The sequence below is a fragment of the Cebus imitator genome, unplaced genomic scaffold, assembly GCF_001604975.1.
Source record: "Cebus imitator isolate Cc_AM_T3 unplaced genomic scaffold, Cebus_imitator-1.0 Scaffold199, whole genome shotgun sequence".
Taxonomy (NCBI): Eukaryota; Metazoa; Chordata; class Mammalia; order Primates; family Cebidae; genus Cebus; species Cebus imitator.
Genome location: NW_016107514.1, coordinates 6,154,763 through 6,177,879, shown reverse-complemented (window position 1 = coordinate 6,177,879; position 23,117 = coordinate 6,154,763). Strand labels below are relative to the sequence as shown.

At 33.7% G+C, this 23,117-nt stretch overlaps 1 protein-coding gene across 2 annotated transcripts in view; it reads left to right on the top strand.

Moving 5' to 3' along the window:
* OLFM3 (olfactomedin 3) overlaps positions 1-18,153 on the top strand; it is a 205,117-nt gene extending 186,964 nt beyond the window's left edge. For both annotated transcript variants that reach the window (XM_017547606.2, XM_017547605.2), the window contains exons 5-6: positions 13,271-13,377; positions 14,490-18,153. In XM_017547606.2, coding sequence (XP_017403095.1) covers positions 13,271-13,377; positions 14,490-15,167 — 785 coding nt within the window. In that variant the 3' untranslated portion in view covers positions 15,168-18,153. The remainder of the gene's footprint in view (positions 1-13,270; positions 13,378-14,489) is intronic.
* The last annotated feature ends 4,964 nt before the right edge of the window (positions 18,154-23,117 follow it).

Below are 23,117 nucleotides of genomic sequence, written 5' to 3'. Positions count from 1 at the left end.
GTACACACCCCTAAGAACACCAAATAGATATTTAATATAGATAATAATAACGATTTCTGACTTTCCATTCCTTTGCCCCCAACTCGCTTGCATTAGTGCTGTTTTAGGGCAATGGTTTGGTGCCATCTAGTGAAGCACTAGATTCCATTACACTCAAATGTTCCTTCTGTTCCCAAAACTCCAGTTTTGAGACTTCATGTTTAACAGAAGGAACATTAGAAACTTAAGGTCACAGGTAGAGACTTGAGTTTACTGTCTTTACTGTTTATGCCAAATTAGTTTTTAAACAAGAACCAAATTATATTCTAATATTTTTATTTAACAATTATTTATTGACTCCCTAATGTGTCCTGGTACTTTGCTATAGGTATTTGTGGATAAAAAGATGGGAAGGAGACCATCTCCCTCTTCCTGTCAAGGCTACATTTTAGTGGGTACAACTGACACATAAGTAAATAACTACAGCAATATTGAGTGCCTACCGCTGGACAGGCACTAGGCCAGCTGCTTTACATGTACTAGTTCCAATCTAAGCAAGAACTCTAAGTTAGGCATTAGCATCAACAACTTAACTAAAACAGAGTCTCAGAAAGTTTAAATTAACTTGTCAAAGATCCATGTTAGAGGCAATCACTTTGCATGGAAGTTCTTCTGAGTTCAGAGACTGAGATTTTTTCCTCCATATATAATGTCTTTTGTGGGATACATACAATAATAAAGAAACCCCCAGATACCTCAGTAACTTTAATTTAATGAATAGAACCACCAGTCACCCAATTGTTGTAGAAAAAAGATGCTAGATTCATTCTTGATTCTTTTCTGAGCTTCACACCGCCATGCAATCACCACATCTTTTATCTCCCTTCTCATCAATTTCTCACAGGGTACATCACATGAATTTTAATTTTAACCACCTCTTATGCAACCTCACTTCACCAGCCTAATTCAAAGTGTCATTCATGATTTTTCAACTGAATTACTCAAATGGCCTCCTAAGCATTTGCTTTAGCTCTCTATCACTAAAACGTATTTAGTATGATCTTTGTCCAATACAGATCTTGTTGTATTACACCCATATTCAAGTGGTTTACCTTTAAAATGTAATCCAAACACCTTTGCATGCTTTATCTTCATGAAATGGACTCTGCCTGATTCTCCAGGCCTTGAGTTCTCATGTTCTCACGATGTGCTCACTCTAAGCTTTAACCATTCTCCTCTTCCAGTTTCTCAGTTGTGCGTGCTTTCTTTACCTCCTTGATGTTGACTTGCTCTCCCTTGTCACGGAACACTCTTTCTTCCCACTTTATTCCCTGATTGTTCCTTAATGTGATTGGATTCCCCTGGCATGATCTCCCACAACCCCCTCCCTTACTCTCCCATGACACAGTACATTAACACATTTTACAGAAAATGCTCATTTGATTTCTTTCCATATTTACACCCTTATAGATAAATTGTCCCTGCACTGAGAATTCAGAAACCATCTATGTCTTGTTCTAGTGGAATTTCTGGAGACTATCACAATATACCTGAAACATAGCAGACAAAATTAGTGTCTGCAATTTCATTTCTAAAGTCAAAAGCTTTAGGTTGCTTTTCAAGAAATAAATCAGTGTATGTCAAATATAAAATGCATCTATAGCTTTTACAAAGCCAAAAAGCTTTGAAGGGAAAGGAAAATAAAAGCACAGCCTTTCTTCACATTTGTTGTCATTGCCAACTGTTCTCTCTTCAATAGCAATGCAGTATTTCATTCCAAAACACCTGATACTTTGCTTTATTAGCACTTAAAGCAAGAGACACTGAAGACCTCAGTGAAAACAGGAATTAGCAAAAAAGTCAAACTGTGTGCCTGAGGTACAGAGGAGTGAGGTTTGACTCAGAAATGCGATAGAGGAACTTTATAAGAATATGCCCTTAAATTAAATTGAATCTTCAAAAAAGTCACTTACAAAAAACCGTCTTGCTCTTCCCAAAATTCTAGGTTGTAAAACAGAATGGCCACTTCTCCATTGTCTATGTATTTGACTTATTATTCTGGTTCTCTGGAACCTTAATTATATTTTAGCCACATTTTTGGTAAGTGGTAAATTTTATCATAAATTTATTTATCATCAATCCTTCCCTTTTTATCTCCTACATGTTTCTAGATTACAACTAAATTGTAAGCCTTCGAATGATATAAAACCTGTATTTCCAAAGGCAAACATGAATTGTCAAATTAGTTGGGATTTTATAACACAATTCATCATTCGGTTTGAATGCTGAACAGGCTTCTCCTTGAAGATATGTTCATAATATTGGCTCAATCTCAGAAAAGGTAAAAGGAAGAGTCAAGGAAATTTCAAAAATAATGAAGAGGGTGAAATTGTGTTAACTTTGAAAAGTGTGGGTTGTTTAGACATGTTTATATTAGTCTTGATCCCGTTAGCCATATAACTACTAGAAATGCATTCCAGTGCTCTATCCAATACAGTTTAATTATCCATTCTTATCCCTACCTTTCCCTCATTAGTATAACTAGTAGGGCTGGACATGCAAATAGAAGTTTAAACAATATAAATTCATTTTACTAACAAATGTGTGGTACAGACAGACTTATTTTAAGTACCTAAATAGATATACTTTAAAGATCAAATCATATGTATTTCTTAACGCATGAGTTCTCTAATGGCCTTAAGTAAAAAGAAATAACATTCTGTTCATAAGCATATTCAGTAATCCATATAATCTGTTCATAAGAGCATGGGCTTAGGATTCAAATCCAGAAGGTATTAGTGCAGGATATTACCGGGTACAATAATATTATATATATTTATATAAACAAAAGAGAGGACAGATGGTTTTTATACTTTGTTAGTGCAAACAACTGATCTTCCTGCTGAATCCCAAATGACATCTTTTCCTGAGCTACTGATTAATAAATATGTATTGTAACTTATAAGAAATGTAATGTCCAAAAGTCATGAGAGAAATAAAATGGTCACTTTCTTCAGTTACTACATTTGGTAAAATGTAGGTTTCGGTACATTTTCTGAACATACGCAATGTGCAAATGCGATATTTTATAAATGCTAATGTTTTCATATCCTACTGCAGACGGAAGAGCATAGTAGGAGAAAATCAATGAAGCAAGACTCCTAACTTGCTTCTCTGCCATCTACCTTTACAGGAACATTTGTCTTCTAGGCATTTGGGAAAATTATCCTTTCTGTCTGGCTCCCTTTGTCCTCATAAAAAGTGAGAGTAAAGTGATAAAGATAATGATTTATTTGAACAAAAGCTAGTTTGAGGAAGCCTAGAAATAAAAAAAAAATGACTTTTATTGTTTATTTTATTTTACTACATTTTACAATACCTTTGTTCCATTAGAATCTGGGATACCTGTATTTACTTAACACTAAGGTCCACAAAATTATAACCAAAAACGTTGCCGGTTTGATGCATTCCTGTAACTTTAATTTTACTAATTTCATTTGGCAAGATGAATTCCAGTTTAGGAAATCAATAACCATTTGTAAGAGAAGCACCTATTAGGAAGAAATCAACATTGAGAGCTCTTTCTGTCAGCTTTTACTTCCTGCGAATAAGGGTAGATGACGGTGATGATAAACATAATGCTGGTGGTGTTATTTGACAACAACCACAAATACCGCCTTCTCTCCATCAGCATGTACATGCTGTTGATCCACTATCTACTCAATGTTCCCGTCATTAAAATGAAACAAATGTCAAGCTTCAGACTTTTCATTTTGTAGATGAGGAACCTCCCCTCCAGAGAATAAGTGCCTTGTCCTACATTATATGGTGATTGAATGCTGTGGCCTAGATTTGAAACCAGACTTCCTAACTCATGCCTCAATGTTCAAACCTGGATGGAATATACCACTCTATGAACATTTCTTGTGAAATTAATGGGAATAAAAACAGACAGACACTCACACACACACACACACACAAAAAAAAAATTAAAAAAGGAAAGGTAGAAGCACGATTATTCAGGGTTACTCACCAGATTAAACTACCACCTGCTCATGGGCTTCATTTATTTAATTATTGTCTTTCACAACATCAGAGTATTGCTCCCCACTACATAATTTTTATAAACAAAGCTTTCTTAAACAACATCAGCACAACAATAAAAATTTCGTGATCTCATATTTTCCTACCCCTGTCTCCCTACTTCTTTTCCCTTGAAAGACTCTTTTACAGCGGCTGCTTTGGTTTACATACTTTTCAAACCAACTTCAATTCATTTTCTGGGATCGCTACTCTTCACCTGAGTTTTGTAATCAGCAGTGACTCTTGCTGCCAAATTTTATGGTCATTTCTTTGATCTTATGTTGCTAGACATCTTTGTGGTATTACATCCTTCTTAACACACTTTCTTCTTTTGAATTTCTTAATACCACATTATTTTCTAGCCCACATATAGCTTATTATTGGGCTTCTTTACTGAATCCTATAAATATTATGATTTACAGAGCTCTGTGCTAGATGCCTTTATCTTTTCTGTGTATGCCTTCTCTCTGAGGCAATATGTAGCCCCTGGCTTTCACTGTCATCATTATGCTAAAAACTGTCAAAACTGTTTTATCAAAACTCAAACAAGTATCTTCTCCCTAGATTCACACACTGTTTCTACTGATATGTGTAATAGTCATGAACAACTTAGAATTGTCTCTGTTGGATTCTTGATTTTGCTTCCAAACCCATTCCTCCCTCAGTCATTTCATCTGAGTAAATGACACTACAATCTGCCTAGCTAGACAATCCAAAAATCTAGATGTTATCCTTATTTCTTTGAGGTTTTAAATTCCCTTACCTCACATCTAATCCAAAGCTTAATCTTACCAACTTTATTCTAAAAACACTTACTTTTCTCTATCTCCACAACTGCCTCCATCATCTTTCACCTAAATCAGCCTGATAACCTTTTAATGAGACATTATGTTTACACTCTATCCACTCTGCAATTAATTTTCTATGCAGTGGCTAGAGACATCTTTCTAAGGTGCAGCTTACATTCTGTCATTCCCCGACCCCTTTAAAATAATCCAATGGCTTTCCATCATTCATAGAATAAAATCCAAATATTGTCTTCACACATTTTACAAACTTAATGTGGACTACTGGACTACTCATCTCTCCAACCTCATTTTCTCTGTTCCAAGTGTATTGTAGACACAGTGATTTTTCTGTTTTTTTGTTCCTCTTAACTCACCAAGCATATTAAGGCCTTTGCAAGAACAATAATAATAGCTAATATTTCTTAAGTACTTAGCTATGTACCAAGCACTATTTTAAACATGTGGTCCGTATTTCTTACTAAATCTTCTCAATAACAGTTTGATATACATATTATTTCTATTGTCGCCCATGAGACACAGAGAGGCTAAAAAATTGTTCAGGGTCTCTATCGAATAAGGGATAAAATCAGCACTCAAATCCATGCCAACTCTTTAACTCATGTCCCCAACCACTTTCAGGTGCTGCCTTCCCCTACTAGCTCATTCTCTAAATGGCTAAATCCACTAAACAGCTACTCCAGTAAATAAATTAATTCCTAACTGTCCTTCTTTGTCAGTAAGATTTCAAATTAAATACCATGCACTGAAAGGTTTTCCTTACCCTCCCAATATCAAGTAGCTCCCAGTCACTCTTTAAAAAATTGCCCTACTTGAATATTGGCATTACACTTACTTTTATGTGATATCTTTATTCAGAGTTTTAGTTTACCTATAGTTTGCTTATTTGTTTATTTATTCTTTCTCCCTTCTCACCAAAATGTAAGCTTCATCAGAATAGAAGTGTCACACCTTATGGTTAATTCTAGTATCTGGAACAATGCTTTCTGCTCAAAAAACCTTAGCTGGATGAATGAATAAATGAATGAACGAAACACCCCGTTCATAGGTCACATACAAAGCCATTCTTTTAAGTACCTAAAAGTTTTGCTCTCTAAGGTAAGATTGACTGGAGTAACAATCAATTTTCCCCACAAAACCAAATACAAAATTAAAAAGTCAACTAGTCAAAAGACCACTTTACATTGTTACCAAATGTGGAGAACCTTTATGCAAAGCACTTTGTCCCCTACTCAGTGAAAAGTAAAGGACATTTCGTACATAATTATCATATACCTATTTTGGGTTTTAAGCAAGTATATTGCTATGGAGTATAAAAATTTTAATATACTCACTATTTCAGAATAAGAAACTGAAAATGCAGTTATTATTTTCAAATTGTTAATGCTTTAGGACATTAACTCTTCATTTAAAGTATGTTTCTTAGATTAATGCTACAAAAATTAGTTTACCCGAAGAGTATGACTCCAGGAGTAAAAGTTGTGATGGACTGAAGTCAAATACAGAGTAATACCAGGAACACAAAGCCTAGAATTGCACATTTTGAGTCACTAGGCAGAAAGAAGAGAGCTAATGGATGACAGACATAAAGGAACAGGACAGAGACAGGATTACACAGAGGAGAATCAAATAATGTAAAACACTAAGTTCATAAATGTTTATAAGACCTTTCGTGGCCAAACACTAGATATATATTGACTTCCTGATTATAGGGATAAGCTTCCATCATACAGACAAAACAACTACCTTTAAGATACATGTGCAGGAACAAATCAGTGAGATTTGGTGAAATATAACTATATTTTATTGTTTTTTTCTAGATAGACATATTCATTTTTATTAAAAAAACAAACAAACAAAAAACCAAAACTAAACATGAGACACTAGTTTAATTAGCCTGTTTCTATGTTGACAGCTTATGAGTATCTTTCGTGGAGGACGAGTAGAGGCAAACATGGCTTAATGCAGATATATTTCAGGTTATCTAAGAAGACTGTCTTAATGGAAGGAGTGCTATTATGGTACAGTGCTCATGTCTGAATTTCAATAAATTTATTTAATATTGACAAATATTCAGTGCACCCGTTTCTATTTCCTTTTCTTCTCAATGCAGATTTGGTCTGATATAACTTCTTTCGTTAACTTTCCTTGTCAGTGGATTTAAAAAAAAGAAAAGAACATTCGTGTGCATGTTCTCACTCATAGGTGGGTGTTGAACAATAAGAACACATAGACACAGGGAGGGGAGCACTACACACTGGGGTCAGTTGGGGGGAAACAGGGGAGGGACAGTGGGGGGTGGGGAGTTGGGGAGAGATAGCAAGGTGAGAGGTGCCAGATGTAGGTGATGGGGAGGAAGGCAGCAAATATCACTGCCACATGTGTACCTATGCAACAATCTTGCATGTTCTTCACATGTACCCCAAAACCTAAAATGCAATAAAATAAATAAATGGGGGAAAAAAAGAGAAAAGAAGAAAAAAGTCAACAAAAAGTAGAGGCATAAGCAGTAGTATTTTGAGAAGCTGTAACACACGACTTGCCTCCCTGTTCGCCTTTGTATTCCCAGCACCTGGAATACTTCTGACGCAAAATAAGTTTACAGCAGATGGTTGTCAAATGAATAAAATTAATTATTTAATAGTAACAATTTTTTTTTACCCTCTAACATATTTCAGAGAAATGCTTAGTGCTACAAGAAAGTAAAGTTTGCTTTCTAAGGTAAGATTGACTGGAGTAAGAATCAATTTTCACCACAAAACCAGGTACAAAAAATAATAGTCAGCTGACCAAAAGAGTACATTACCATGGTCACCCAGTGTTTAAGGGTCAGAAGCTTTTAACCTCCGGTACAAATTATGTCCTATGTGGCCCAAACCACCTAAGGCTTAGCAGTATCCCTTTGCCGTATAGATGCAAGTCTGGATTAGATTCAAGCACCACCGAAGCAAGACACCCCAAGCCAGTGATGTGCTATGGGTTGTTTGGAAATGTTGACTAGATAAGGCTCACGGCATGATTCTGAGTCCCACGGACAGTTATTGTTCAGGTTTCAACTAATCAACATCTGATTATACACACTTCAACATATGAAATGTGCATGCATTTGAGGCAAATACCAGGATTGTATCTTCTTGCTTTGTATAAATCGAGCTTCAGTCTGGCAATAAGGTACCTATACCATAGGGGGCAGTTTTGCTGGTAAAGCTAACTTCACTTTGAAGTTTAATTTTATAGTTTGGTCATCTAAAATGTTAAGTCAAACTCCATAGCTACAAAATCTATATTCACTTGAACAACAGAAAGAACTTGAGGTCACCATAAATTTTTACAGATTGTGTTTCTATTTGGTGATTTCCTTTGAGTATAAAGTTTTGTGAGAATGAACATTACGTTATGTTTATGTTTCATATTTGAGACATATTAATCTGTATGCAGAACAAAATTAAACTCAACTGACTTCTAAAATCCTGTATATATTTTTTTCAAATAATCATAAAATTATTCACATTTTTGAAATATTTTCAAGTTTTAGACTTTTTCTCCTTTAGCAAATCTTCAACAGGAATATACATTTTCCAAGATTGTTATCATTTAATTACTTTGAAATATACATCTTTCCTATTTGAATCATACGTATAGCATATTTTATTAGAGCTCCTGCACATTTACTAGCCACTGTAAATTTATTAGCTTTGTTATATTGTGATAAACAACTTAATTCATAATATAAATTCTAATTTTTTAAGGTTGAAAGATTTGAAGAACAAGAAATTGCCATGTCAATTGTAAGACAGAGCTAAAAGTTTAAAGAACACAGTTTTAATCTAGTCCTTACAGGATAAAGACCAAATTAAAATGCAGGGTATTCACAGCTTCCATTTCTGAAAACTGTTTACCTCTTCCAATTTCAACTACTTCCTGGCCCCAGAGAAGCATGGCATATAAAACCTGGAAATTATTTTTCAAAAGGCAATATATAAATGTGATTTTTTCTTTATAAAATTAAAGGCTACTGAATTTTTGTAGCTATTTTAACTTTTTCCATTATAACCTAAATATTGTATGCACATAGCTGGAAAATTACATGCTTAGAATAAAAAGCACCAGTCTTCTTCTTCAGCTCTGCTCCCCAGATTTAACCATATTTAACAGTTTAATTTTAGGGCTATCAGTGATTATATCTATATTTCTAATAACATGCTTTTTATTCAATTATTTTGGTTTACAGTTTTAGACATTGTTTATTGGCTTCCTGCTCTGCAAGATGAGGATTTCGATAACTTTGCCAACTCCACTTTCTTTCATGTTTCCTCCTATATGATTTCATAACTATTCACAGTTCGACCCTATAAAATTTGTAATTTCAAGTCTTAAATTTAAATATTCATTATTTTTCAACAATAGGAAAATCTCTTACCACCATATTTTAAAAATATGAAGACAATTACACCCCCATCGTTTTTTCCATTTCCTCTCCCAGTGTTTAATTCCCTAACAACGTGGACTTTACCTATTCTCCATGTTGTCACGGTCAGAAACATTTTGGCTTTTCTATAATCACAGAGCAGATGAGCTGCCTGACAAGCCTTATGTAATTAGTTTATGGGCTGATTCTACAAGTTAGACATGAGTGTTTACATTATTATAGCAAAGTTAATATTGTTCTTTAGGCACTAAGTGGTAGACTTAGACACATTTCCTTCCTCTTTAAGTCCAATGTCATATTTGTTCCATTCAAAGAAGACTATTACTAAGTTAAATTCAGTGAATTATTTTGTATACATCAATAATTGCCTTTGCCATACCCAGTTTTTCTAGAGGATCCCATATAGTCTATCTGTGTGTCAATTCCACTTATTTCTGAGACCTCCCTCTTGTAACTGTGTGTCCATTCTGGGCTGATTTTCTCAAGACAAGCTGCAGAGTTGTCATTCTGGGACAGGAAACCACTATTTTCCTGTCTTGTGTCTTCCCCTGTCTTGAGGTACTCACTGCAATATATCCTCAAGTAACTTCTGAAGAAAGTGTTCATTGTAGGTAAATTTTTGGGAAGTTCACATGTCAAAAAATATCTTTATTCTGTTTTTCTCTGATTTTCTTCCTAAGTGTAAAGGCCCTCATCATTTTCCTCTTGCATCCAGTATTGGTGATAAGAAGCCCAATTCTGGACTAATTATATCAGTTTGCATGGACAAGCTCATATTCTTTCTCTAAAAATTTCCATTTCAGTTTATTATTCATCTTCTAACATTTCAGAGTAGTTTTTTTTAAGTAGATCTTTTTTCAGTAATTATTATGTGTTCTTTTAATCTGAATATTGAGGTTTTGTTACTGGGAAGATTCGCTGTATAATTTCTTTGATAATATTCTCCCCTTGTTTTCTCTCTCCTCTCATCTTAGAAACCTTTCTCTCCGGATGTTAGAGCTTCTGGATACAACCTAGATGCCTCCATATTTTTTCTCTTTTCTTTTTTATCTTTTTTGCTTTATTTTGGGGGATAACTCTTTTTATCTTTCAATCTACTTTTTAATATAATTATATTTTTGTTTTCTAACTCTAGTGGCTCTTTTGTGTTTTCCTTTCACAGTGTACAGCATATATTTTACAAATCTCGTAGAAGGTACTAGTATCTTGTCTATTCTCTGAGTTACTTCTTTTTAGTATACAAATAATACAGTGTATTAGTGATCTGAGAGCTTATATATTCCACATAGGCTTAATAGGTTTCATAGTTGGTTTTTCTTTGCCTTCTGGAGTCCTGCATCTACAGATAAAGATGGAATCAATTGCTCGTAAGGCATGGTTTAAGTGGTGTACCTGTTTCCAGAGTCCTGTCTCACTCCTAGCTTTCTTCCTCCTTATGTTTCTGAGTCCTCTCTTTCTCCTCTTCAAGGCAGATCATCTCCCTCCTCAGGTCTCACTTGCTCTGTATAGACACAGATGCATCTTACTCCATCTTCATCTTTAATGACCACTCTTCACCAGCCCTGCTTTCTGGAAAATTGGTTAAAACTTCTCCACCAATGGCTCTTGTACCTTCACTTCGCTTTTTTCTTTCGGTTGTTTCCCCTCATGGTTTACTCCTGTACTATTATTTTAATGAGATCATAGAAAATGAAAGGAGATAAAATTACGTATCAGTCTATCATCTTAAGTCGGAATTACTTTCCCATGCTTAGAAAAATATATCACATGTTTTATGATGCTTTTTAGGGGAAAGAAATGCCCTTTTATTTGTTATACTCTACTTACACTTGAAATTGTTATGCTCATATCACCTGCTGATTAAAAAATATTTATATAGGACATTATTAAAAATAATATTACTTTCACTTATTCTGCATTCAGAGAATATACTCGACTAGACCATTCAGAATATGATTAACGTTTTCTACTTCAAATTGATACTAATTTACTCATATATTGTTTATGTGTTTATAGCAATTAGAGCTTACATATTCCAAATAGGCTTAATGCAAGGTCTTGCTATTCAAAACAGATAATGCCATAAAGCCTTTTTCAGATTTGAGGAAATCATAAAGTAACTCACTTGGTGGATATAACAATGCCATCACATTTGATTTCTTTTACAAAAGGGGAAAAATATATTCAATTCAGGTTTTATGAAATGTTAGAGATTACTAAATTTGTAGTTATCACTGAACTAATAGTGCAAGATATAATGTTAGTGCAAGATATGCTTATAAGAAGCATATATCGAGAAAACTGAGCCAAAATAAGCTCCAAGTTAGAATTAGTTTGTCTTTGATTTGCTTTGGGTATGTGTTCTTTTCCCTCCAAACAAACAAGAACAAACAGGAATTAACAGAAATTTATCCTCTGCCATTTATCAATGGGCAGAGGAGGAAAGAAGATATGTAGAGCAAATAGGACCCAAAAAAGTTTTAAGAAAATAAAGAAATAGAAGAAGATAACATGGTATAAATGGACGAGAAAGAAGACTTTTGTTTAGACCAAAGCCCAACATCTATAAGCAGCCATATTGCCTTTTGCAATGTGTATAATAAATCACTTTTAAATTTTGCTGTTTAAAAATCTCATAAAACTGTATATTAGGTGCCATTCTTAACTACCTGTGTGCAGTATACCCATGTAACAAACCTGCACATGTACCCCTCCATCTAAAATAAAACTTGAATTTAAGATGAAAAGAAAGATAAGCACCCAAACTAATATAATCCAGATCAAGGGACAAGAACAATATTTTAAAATATAGTTAAAACTTTATGGTAATCTTCCTTAAAATCTCACAAAAATGCCTAGCTTTCTGTTTGGTTTTGCTTTTCGCATTTATGAAGTCCAAGTTATTTCTAAGATCTTATTTGTAGGTGGGCTGATAAAATATTACAACATTTGTCATGAAAGTCATTAAATTTTTGTCATGTATTACATCTCTTCATCTTTCATCTGCATGTGACTTTGGGGTCTGAGGATCTGAGTTTTTGGGATTTTGTTCTGTGTGTGTTCATATCTGCCCTATCAGACCTGTTATCTATATAAGGCATTTATCTTTCAAAACTCTACCTCTTTCTGATAGACTGTGACTGATTTTTAAATTTTTGTTTATTTATTTATTTATTTATTGAGACAGGGTCTTGCTCTGTTGCCCAGGCTCGAGTGCAATGGTGCGATCTCGGCTCACTGCAACCTCCGTCCCCCAGGTTCAAGTGATTTTCCTGCCTCAATTTCCCAAGTAGTTGTAACTATGGGCTCATGCCACCACACCCAGCTAATTTTTGTATTTTTAGTAGAGACAAGGTTCCATCATGTTGGCCAGTATGGTTTTGATCTCTTAACCTCATGATCATAGCCTCCCAAAGTGCTGGAATTACAGGTGTGAGCCACTGTGACGGGCGGAATTTTTTATTGATAGCCTGTAAAGATATCTTTCTTGGAGGCTGCTTCTTTGCCAATACAGATTGAAAATCAGTTGGAATTGTTTTTTTCTGGCTTGTATAAGTTATCCATAGTCACAAAGCATGGGGGCAGGGAAGGACAGGAGTTTCTGGCCATCAGGTAAACTGGTGTATGGGCAATTTGCTTCACTTGCCTAACTTTTTACTTAAGAGAAGCAGCCCTGAATCGGTGTAACAATAATGTTGTTCCTCATTTATTTCTTTTCAGAGTGTACAAATCATTTCCCATTTTAAAAATTTATGTTCAAAATTTGGAGCATTGATAAAGCAACTCCTGATGGTTCAAAGTTTGGTTAAAGGCCCAGGACTTTGAACTATGAATAATCATTCATTCAGAAATGTTATGTTAGTCCCATGGATTGACTTAGTTTTATGATCCCCTTCTTTGCTCTTAGTGTGAGTATGTGTATTAGAGTCATTGCCTGTGTTCACTTAACATGTTTGTGTTTCTCTAATTTTAGCATGTGGCAAGCTGATGAAAATCACGGGACCAATTACGGTCAAGACATCTGGAACCCGATTTGGTGCTTGGATGACAGATCCTTTAGCATCTGAAAAAAACAACAGAGTATGTTTCTCCCACAAACACCTTTGCTTAGAATTAAGTTCTGTTTACACTTTGTCTCTTCTGGACTATTCATTTTCTTCAGGGGTATTTGTTTGTACTTGAAAACTGTTACATAATTTGCAAATATTTTCTGTTTTATAATATTAACATACTTAAGAAAGAATGGCAAATCTATCTCAGTAAAATATTCCATCCTCCGGCTCATCAGTTTAGTGAATCTATTTTTTATTGATGTTAGTCATGTTTTATGCTTGAAAGGGCTAATTACAATCATACAAAGTTCCCTCTATACTCTTTCTAAAATATGTTCTTTAGTGTGAAAAAACAATAGCACTAAATAAGTGAAAAACTCAAGGGCAAAACAAATTTGCTAAATAAGCTTAAATATCCCTGGAGTCTAGAGGTAATATTAAAAGATATAGCACTGAAACTTTTGGGGGTATTTTCATAAGTTGGCAATGCCTGTACTATGTAAATCAATATACTAAAAACTTGCGATAGTTCTATTTATATCCTATTGCAGAACTCAGTATAAATTAAGATTCTCAAGGGTTCCATCCAAATGAGGTTAGTTATTAAGTTAGTAAAATGGTTTCATTAAAATACAGTTGTACTTACAAGCTAGCCCAATAAACAAGTGTTTCTAGAAGATTCTATGGTACTTATTTCAATTGAATATGCAAAATTAGACTATACCCTTTTTTCAGAGCCAAAGATAGAATAAATGTAATTTGCCAAGGTTATATTTGCCGTAGTTTTCACTGATTGCATGGATTTATCAGGCGTTGTAATTTGCATTGACATATGTTTGATTCACTCAGTGATATGCACCAAATGGTCAGGAATTTAAAAAACAGAGCAAGAAAAAGCAAAAGGCAAACTAATGTCAAGACAGTGAATTCAGTTATTTCTTTTCCACATCAATAGACCATAGCAATATTTTTACAAAACCTGAAATACTCACATTGCAGCAGGTCAGCAATAAGAAAATGTGGCTTCCAGAGCCTGAGAATTATAATATTAATATGTGCTTACTCTCACTGTCTTTCTTTTGGAATTATCAGAAAAGTACAGAATTTAGTCACTCCATTTATTTTTTTCCTTCTTCTCAGGTCTGGTACATGGACAGTTATACTAACAATAAAATTGTTCGTGAATACAAATCAATTGCAGACTTTGTCAGTGGGGCTGAATCAAGGACATACAACCTTCCTTTCAAGTGGGCAGGAACTAACCATGTTGTCTACAATGGCTCACTCTATTTTAACAAGTATCAGAGTAATATCATCATCAAATACAGCTTTGATATGGGGAGAGTGCTTGCCCAACGAAGCCTGGAGTATGCTGGTTTTCATAATGTTTACCCCTACACCTGGGGTGGATTCTCTGACATCGACCTAATGGCTGATGAAATCGGGCTGTGGGCTGTGTATGCAACTAACCAGAATGCAGGTAATATTGTCATCAGCCAACTTAACCAAGATACCTTGGAGGTGATGAAGAGCTGGAGCACTGGCTACCCCAAGAGAAGTGCAGGGGAATCTTTCATGATCTGTGGGACACTGTATGTCACCAACTCCCACTTAACTGGAGCCAAGGTGTATTATTCCTATTCCACCAAAACCTCCACATATGAGTACACAGACATTCCCTTCCATAACCAATACTTTCACATATCCATGCTTGACTACAATGCAAGAGATCGAGCTCTTTATGCCTGGAACAACGGCCACCAGGTCCTGTTCAATGTCACCCTTTTCCATATCATCAAGACAGAGGATGACACATAGGCAAATGTTTTCATTGATCTAAACAGTGTAATTTGTGATAAACTCTATAGGACCCCTTCTGTCTTTTTCTTTATTATTATTTTTCATCATTTCTCCAAAGCAAAGCATTTTTTATTGTAAAGTTGGTGTTTCAAAAACTAGCTGAGCTTGTCTAACTTACCATGTTGGAAACACATCTTAACTTCTAAATCTGCAAGGCTTATCATGTCCTTGTCATATAAAGCACTAAAAAAAGAGTTTAAGTGGCTAAAGTCATAGTTTTGCAAGAGATTAATGATCTGCCTTATATTAGAGTCAGAGACTAATGGCGGCTTAAATGCATGAATGTCTTTTTTTCAACTGTCATTTTTTTCTGTCTTTTGCTCCACATCAGGAAATATTTTGGTAGGAATTAGAAGAACAAAAAGCACTTTTACCCCATATATTTCTTTTAAAAAAGTAAGGATTTCATTTATATTGAAAAATAACATTAATCATTTTGCTGTTAACACAATTCTCTGATGCGGTGCTGTACAGTCATTTTTAAATCTCTTGCTAACAATTTAATGGCAGTATGTATTTCTACCATTGTAACCACCATTGTGCTATTGTATCTCTTCACTTCTGTGAAAGTAATATTTTTTATAAAATACACTGAAATTTAATCTCAGTAAATGAGTCCATTTTCAAGTGTGGTCAAGAAGAATTTTCTTGGCTTACCCCTTTACGTAAGCATTATGACCTAAAATGAAAACCAAACCAGATACCTTACATAGTGTCTTTATTTTACTCCACGTTTATTGGGCCACTGACATTGAAGGCAAAACCTAATTTCGTACACCTGAGTTACTCTGTTTACTCCACTGAATGCAACACATACAGTTTCTCAAACAAGATGCAGCTGGATTCTAAATATTGGATTTGAGTTGACTCTACTCATACATTACACGCACTAAACAAATTTTGCTCTTCATAGTTAAATGTACAAGTATTTAATTTATATTTTACATACAACTTGCAATAATGAAATTCCTTATATTAGAACCCTGAAAAGTACATAAGCACATTTGAAAACTCTAAGAAAAGAAAATTTCTGTAATGTCCTCTAGATTTACATTATGAGCCCTCAGGAGTTATTGGCAAGATTTGTGCAAAAGAAAATGATGGGGAGATCTGGGAGTTGTCTTTGTGATTTCAAAAGTTTAAATAATCAACTCAGAAAACAAAATGGAAAAGCAACCCTTTGCTACCTTGATTCACTGTATGAGGAAAAATAATGTAACCCAAAGAAAGGACATTTACTAATACTTATGTTAATAACTCTATAAACATATATGGAAACTAACGATTTAAAAAGTATATTCTATAATAAATAATATAACAAATTATTTTAAATGATTAGTTTCACACATACATACTACCACTATGTTCTTTGAAAGATAAGGATGTAATAATTTAGGTAAAGCATCATGTAAAGAAATTCTAATATTTTAATGTAATTTATTTCAAATGTTAGAAGTAAAGCATCATCCTCAAATATCTCACTGTCGAAATTGTAGAATTAAATAACCCAATCTTGAAACTGTCAAGGTTTAACAAAGGTTTCTTTTTTTGGTTACAAAAACTTAGCATGATTTAATGACTATTCTGGGTCCTTTTGCAATATTTTATTCTTTTTTTTACAAGTTTACATAAGCTTTAGTTTGCTATTGGGAGTTGGAAAATTTAGGAGATTCACTTGTCATTGTACACACACAACAAAAATAATCAGTCTATGTTCCATATATTGAGTTTGTATGAGGAAAAAAAGTCACTTTAATTTTCAAAATGAATGAATTTTTGAGTAGACAGCCTCCAATAGATGTCTGGATCTTCATTATTTGTTTTTTTTTAAATGATGTTATATGGCACCATATACATTCAAAATTTGGGTGATCGCAGCTTATTCATGAGGTATGAAGCTTGCAAAGCACTTTATTGTTTTCTAAGTGAGATTTTATCACCATTTCCACTTTGTAGTGTATGTGCTTCTAGAGCAAGCACAAATTTGATTATTGTCACTAGAAGTGGGGTAACATAAGTTTAAAAATGTGATAATCATTGAACATTCACAGATTAAAAGCATTTTTCATAATAAATTATTATGAGTTTTGTGCCTGAAATAAATAAGAACTTACTCTATTCAGTGTTTTTTTAATCTCCAACAAATAAATCTTCTGAGGGAAATAATAAGTATTTTTAAATCACGCACATAATCAAAACATTGGAGAAATCCAAGCTAAGAAGTCTTAATCCTAACTGAACTATGTAACTGATATTTTCTGAATTAACCAGATCAGTAACAAGCTTTCATATCACTCAAATAATAACATGTTCATGGTCTGATTGTGTTTGTGTGTTATTTGTGGCGCTTGAATCACAATGCTTATTACTTGCACCTGAACTTATATCTACAACTTCAGAAAATGGTAGTATTTCACTATGTTTCCAATATGTAGAGATAAAAGAAAAAATAACGGCAGATGTGTTATATAAATAGAATTATGATTAGTTAAGGTTCATCACAAACTCAGAATCTCTGATTCCTGTCTCCATACACATGGAGTCATTTCACCTTTGTAGTCATAGTATTCTCTCTGACGAAATCTTATCTTCAGAAAATGCTAATTTCTTATTGTTTCTTATTCTTAGTAAGAAACAAGTTTTTGTATCTTAAAATCATTTCCAAATTTAGATGTATGAATTTTTCAACCAGCAAAATTATTTTTAAAATGTAACTATATATAAAATTATGCTTACATTCCTTTCAAACTAAAACCAATTATTTCCCTATTAAGGTAAGTTTTACATGTAATAGTCCTATAATGTTATTCTCCTTAAAGAATAATTTACAGAAAAAAATTTAAACACTTATCTGATCACTTCAGCCATTACAGAGCATATAAAAGCCTAGCTTTATAGAAATACGATACTTTGGAAAACAGAATAAAAAATGTCATCTTGTTGACTTGATGGAGTAGTTATATTTTTTATTGTACTCTGTGTGATAAAGTTCCCATGACATGATCAAAGGATGGATACTCATTTGAAGACACAGCAAGAAGGAATCATCTATGAAGCTGAAAAAGGGCCCTTGCAGACACAGAAATTACTGGCACCTTGAGCTGGTACTTCTCAGCCTCTAGAACTGCAAAATACATTTCTGTTGTTTATGAGCTAAAAAAAAAAAAAAAGGACATACAGGACAAAGTGTACTTTACTTTCTCCATCATCAGATGATAAGTAGAATGTTCTGAGCTACTACGAAATAGTCTACCTAGTGTTCTAGGCAGGAAGCATGAATTATATGTGGATGCTATGGGATGAAACAAACCCTTCATTAATTAATGCTTATAGCGTTAAACAGTTATTTATAAAAAGGCCAGGAGTCATAAATATCATTCAGTTCAGCAAGGAGTACGCATGTTGAAAGCAGGATTATAGAATCATTTCTCATTCTAAAAGTTAACTAAACTTAGCATAAAACTATTAGCTAAAATTTTGCCATCATTAGTGGCTTCAGAGAAAGCCTGGGACTTAACAAAATCTGTTCTTTTGAATTGTTGGATTTATACTAGAAAGTAAAATAATGACAGCATTAACTTATGGAAGAAAAACAACATCATGAACATTTCTTTCCTTATCTTTCTAAGAAATGATGAATGTGAATCTTGAAAATCTCTTGAATAAAGAATAGAAAGCTATTTGCTCTACTATTTAGCCAATCAAGAAAAAATGCTTCCCTCATCTGATTTTACCAAGCTGATTTATCTGACTTACATCTTAAAATTATGTTATGCAGTTTTTCTCTTTTGGTTGATCTATTCCATCAGGTTTAGTGGAATTTTAATCCTGTTTGGAGTCTGCCTTGTCTCCCAAATGTCAAACTGGTTGGCATAAAAATTACTTCCTTTGAAGCTCAGTTTATCAAGTGCCACATAGGTTTTACAGCTATAAATTATTATTAAACATGACTTAAAAGTGACATATAAGACAGGAACAAAGTTGTGGTACCTTGCTAAGAGGATACAATAACTTTTATATTTTATATCTGTGACAATATTAAAATATAATTTAAACACATGTATTCCTAGTTAAAGACATGAAGTGATATGGTGAACATGGAAAAGTTCTCAAGAATATTTCGGTGCCCTGAAAAGTTTGCTATCAAACCACACATGTATACACAGTTCAGTTTCATGTTTCATCCCTATCAAGGTTATATTATGCCTGAAAGAGCTTGCAGCTGTTTTTTATACATGACAAAACTAGTGCCATAAGATATATTCTCTACCACAATTCGGACTTGGAAACAATTGCATATAAATGGGCGTTTTAAGAAAATTAATATTTTGTGACAAAAAAATTAAATGGAGCAAGAAATGAGATGAAAAAAAAGAAACATTGGCCATTTAAGTATGTTATGGAAGCTTATCATGCTGCAGTAATGCATTTCCAGCCAGCTGTTCGTCATTATCATTCTCGACTTAACAGGAATTCATATATATTGCCAGTGGGTAGTTAGCCAACTTTACAACCAGATACTACTGCATTATGTATTCCCAGACAGCATTCTAAATGGTAGGGATATAGCTGTCAACAGACAAATAAGTTGTTCATGTGCTTACATTCTAATGGGATGGGCTGCAACGAAAAAAAATCAATAAAAAATAAGTTTTAGTTTTATTAATTGCTGTGAAAAAATAAAAAACTATATGATAAAGAATGACTGGGTGTTGCTAGGGGCACAGTGGGATAAAAGACAATGTATAGAGGTTATGTCAAGGGAGATCTCCTTTAGAAGAAGCCTGCCATGGTAAATTCATTCAAAGAATGAAACGTCATCACCTGATCCATGTAAAATAATTTGTGCTCTTTATTTCTGTTCTTAGAAATCCATGGACCAAATATTCCTAATATTTCTCAGTTACAGAAATTTTTTTTTAACTTGAAGTCCAAAAATACCCTTTAGGAAACAGTTGAACCCCCTGAAAATATATGCTAAATTTAATGTATATATTTGGTTGTACATTCTTTCTGGTAGAGGATTTCCAGTTTTCATCAGATTTCCAAAGAAATCTGCATCCCGGAATACCACTACTATGTCAATTTAATCTAATTTAATCCCAAATTTATTAAATATCCTCATAACAAGCACTGAATGGCTGTCACCTTTCTTGCAATCCTCAAGAACTTCAGTTTGATTCAGAAAGAAATCAACATCCTAGTATCAGTAATTTTTGGTGTTTTGTTTTCATAAGAATTCAAGACAAACTTGCTCCCTGTAAAACCTCTGAGGAGATTATATATATATGACTGAATCCAGTTATTTCTCTGTGCTACAGCCTTTCAGGCACGTTCTTGCTAGATTTCGGTGACGCAAGAATCTCTATTATGAGGCCTGTCCTACATCTATTTGAGCCTGGAGAACATTGTCTTATAATGCTAATGCAGCCTTTTGGCAGGACCATTAGACTCAATGGAATTGAGCAGATGCAGTGTGCTTCATCAAATTTAACTGCACACTCCTCTTCTGAAATTAGCTACTGCAGCAACATATAAACAGCAAAGAGAAAGCTTTTTAACACTTGCTATGGTTTAGAAACTATAGTAGTTGATGTGCACATAATCTACAGCTTCAGAATTTAAAAAAATGTTCTTACTTAAAAAAAAAACAAAAACTAGTCACACGCCTATAAAGTCATGCTGATTACAGAATTGAGGCTGTTTCCATCGGTGATGTTTACTTGGACTTTTTCTCACAAAGGACTTGAGAAGCTTACCTGTTAGCTTCTATTTCAATGTGAACAAAAATAATAAAAATAAGTATTTTCATTCTCTCTCTAGTATTATTAAACTTCATTAGAAACTATTCTTGGAATATGAAGTATGCATAGAAAAAGAAGTTGAACAGCTTCTTACATTATCAGAGTTTTATGAAAAGATAAAATCTAACTATGTAAATCAATGCCTGTTCCAAGTATTTTGTTCTCAGTAAGTATTTTCCAACTTTTTCTGTTCACTCAGTGATTTCAGCTCTCATTCAATCAATTTCCCGATCTCCATCTCTATACTCAGAATTTGGTGCCCTGTTTGGAAATGATTCTTTTGTTTACTGACCTTTTTTCCTTTTTCTGTATAACCAGATTTACTTTTTGTTTTGGCCAAGGAGTACTGCTATCAACCACAGCTTTATGAAATAATCCCTTACCAAGTAAGCCATTATTTTCCAAATCAGATGAATGAGTGAGGTATATACCCTCCCTCATAGTTCACTTTCAAGGTTGACCACAAACTCTCTTTCATTAAATTTTTATTCATTTTTCAGAATTTACTTAAAGTATCATCTTATTTCATAGAAAAGCATCATTACTTTGTTTCCCTTTGTACTGATTTTGTATTATCAAATTATCATACCACATAGCAGTGATTTGTTTCCTTCACGTTAGTGTGGACTCCTCAAGAGTGGGGTCAATGGAATCTTCTCCTTACATCCCTGTCCCTTGCAAAGTGTCTGACAGAATAATACCAAAATAAGTGTTAATAACCAAAGAAGTATAAGACTAAGTGGTCAAGTAATCTCTTTACCATATATAAAAACACTAAAATATTTGTTCCATTCTGGAAACATCAAGATAAATTAACTTTTCCAAATTCATTTTATTGGAAATAAATTTCTATATCTTATTAAGGTAAAATTCTAAATATAAGAAGTGTCAAGAAGGTAAAATGAGGCTTAATTTGCTCTCTGAGGTGAGTAGGCCCCTTCCTGATGCAGTGCATTTTATTCCAGGGAAAATAAGCTTAAAAGGGCTACTATGGTTATTTTTATTATTTTTGTCATTACTACCTGTTTTAAAAATTAAAAAATCATTTTAACTTTCATCCCCTCAACATTGGATTCCTGATTTTCCCCCTTTTCTCCTGTAAGTAAAAACTGTTTTTTAGAAATAAGATTTGTCTTTGGCAGAAAAGACAGGGTTTTATCAAAGGGACATGTGCTACCAGTCCAGAGAAGGTTGAAGGAATGATCGCATTCTTCCTTAGCCCATGTTTTCAAGGGATACACCAACAAGAAACCTGATGTTCATTAATCAGTACAGTTTCTGAAAAAATGCACCTGGTAATAACTTTTAAGTAACATTAGTGAAGAACGATTCTTTATATAGTGCAGGCAAGCCTTCCAGAAGGCAGAATATTTATTCTAAAATTAAGTATCATGATACGTCTTTGAGCAATTTTTTTTTCTGTAAATGAAAATATTAAGCATAGTTTTCTAAAGCTGTCCTTTAGAGCTTGAGGTTTTCCTCAGAGTCTACCATAAAGGGCTAGATGAACCTAACTGAAGTGATGTAATAAATGGCAAAGCCTTTCATCACCTCCAATAAAGACAGCCTTACTTTTATCTACTTTTAAAAATGTTTCTATGTTGGGATTTTTTTTTTTTTGGTCAGAAAACATTTTGTTGTTTGAAAACATAATATAAAAACCACTTAACCAGATGGTCTCCAAGGTTTCTTTCTGCTCTAACCTTTGACTAATCTGTGATTCTAAAAAATCGATAAAGACTGTACATGAACTGGGACTCATGCTTCTATAGCTCAGATTGGAAGAGAAAATACCAAAAGGAAAGGAAAGATAAAATGAAAGTTTACTAATTCAGTTTCCAAAAGTTTTTAAGTAGTTTCTGAAGAGTTACCTATGTTATGTTAAAACTAAGACAAACATTTCGCATTGCCTTTATTTGACTAAATTTGCTACCTAATTAGGAATATTCTCTTTCATACTTCAGTTCAAAATCTATGGTTCTTTCCTCATTACACTACTTTTAAGAACTCCTCCTCTCACTTGCTTCAACTATTAATGAATGACTTCCAATTATATCTCATGTCTGCAAATTTAGCATTTCTATCTATCACAATGATACCTGTA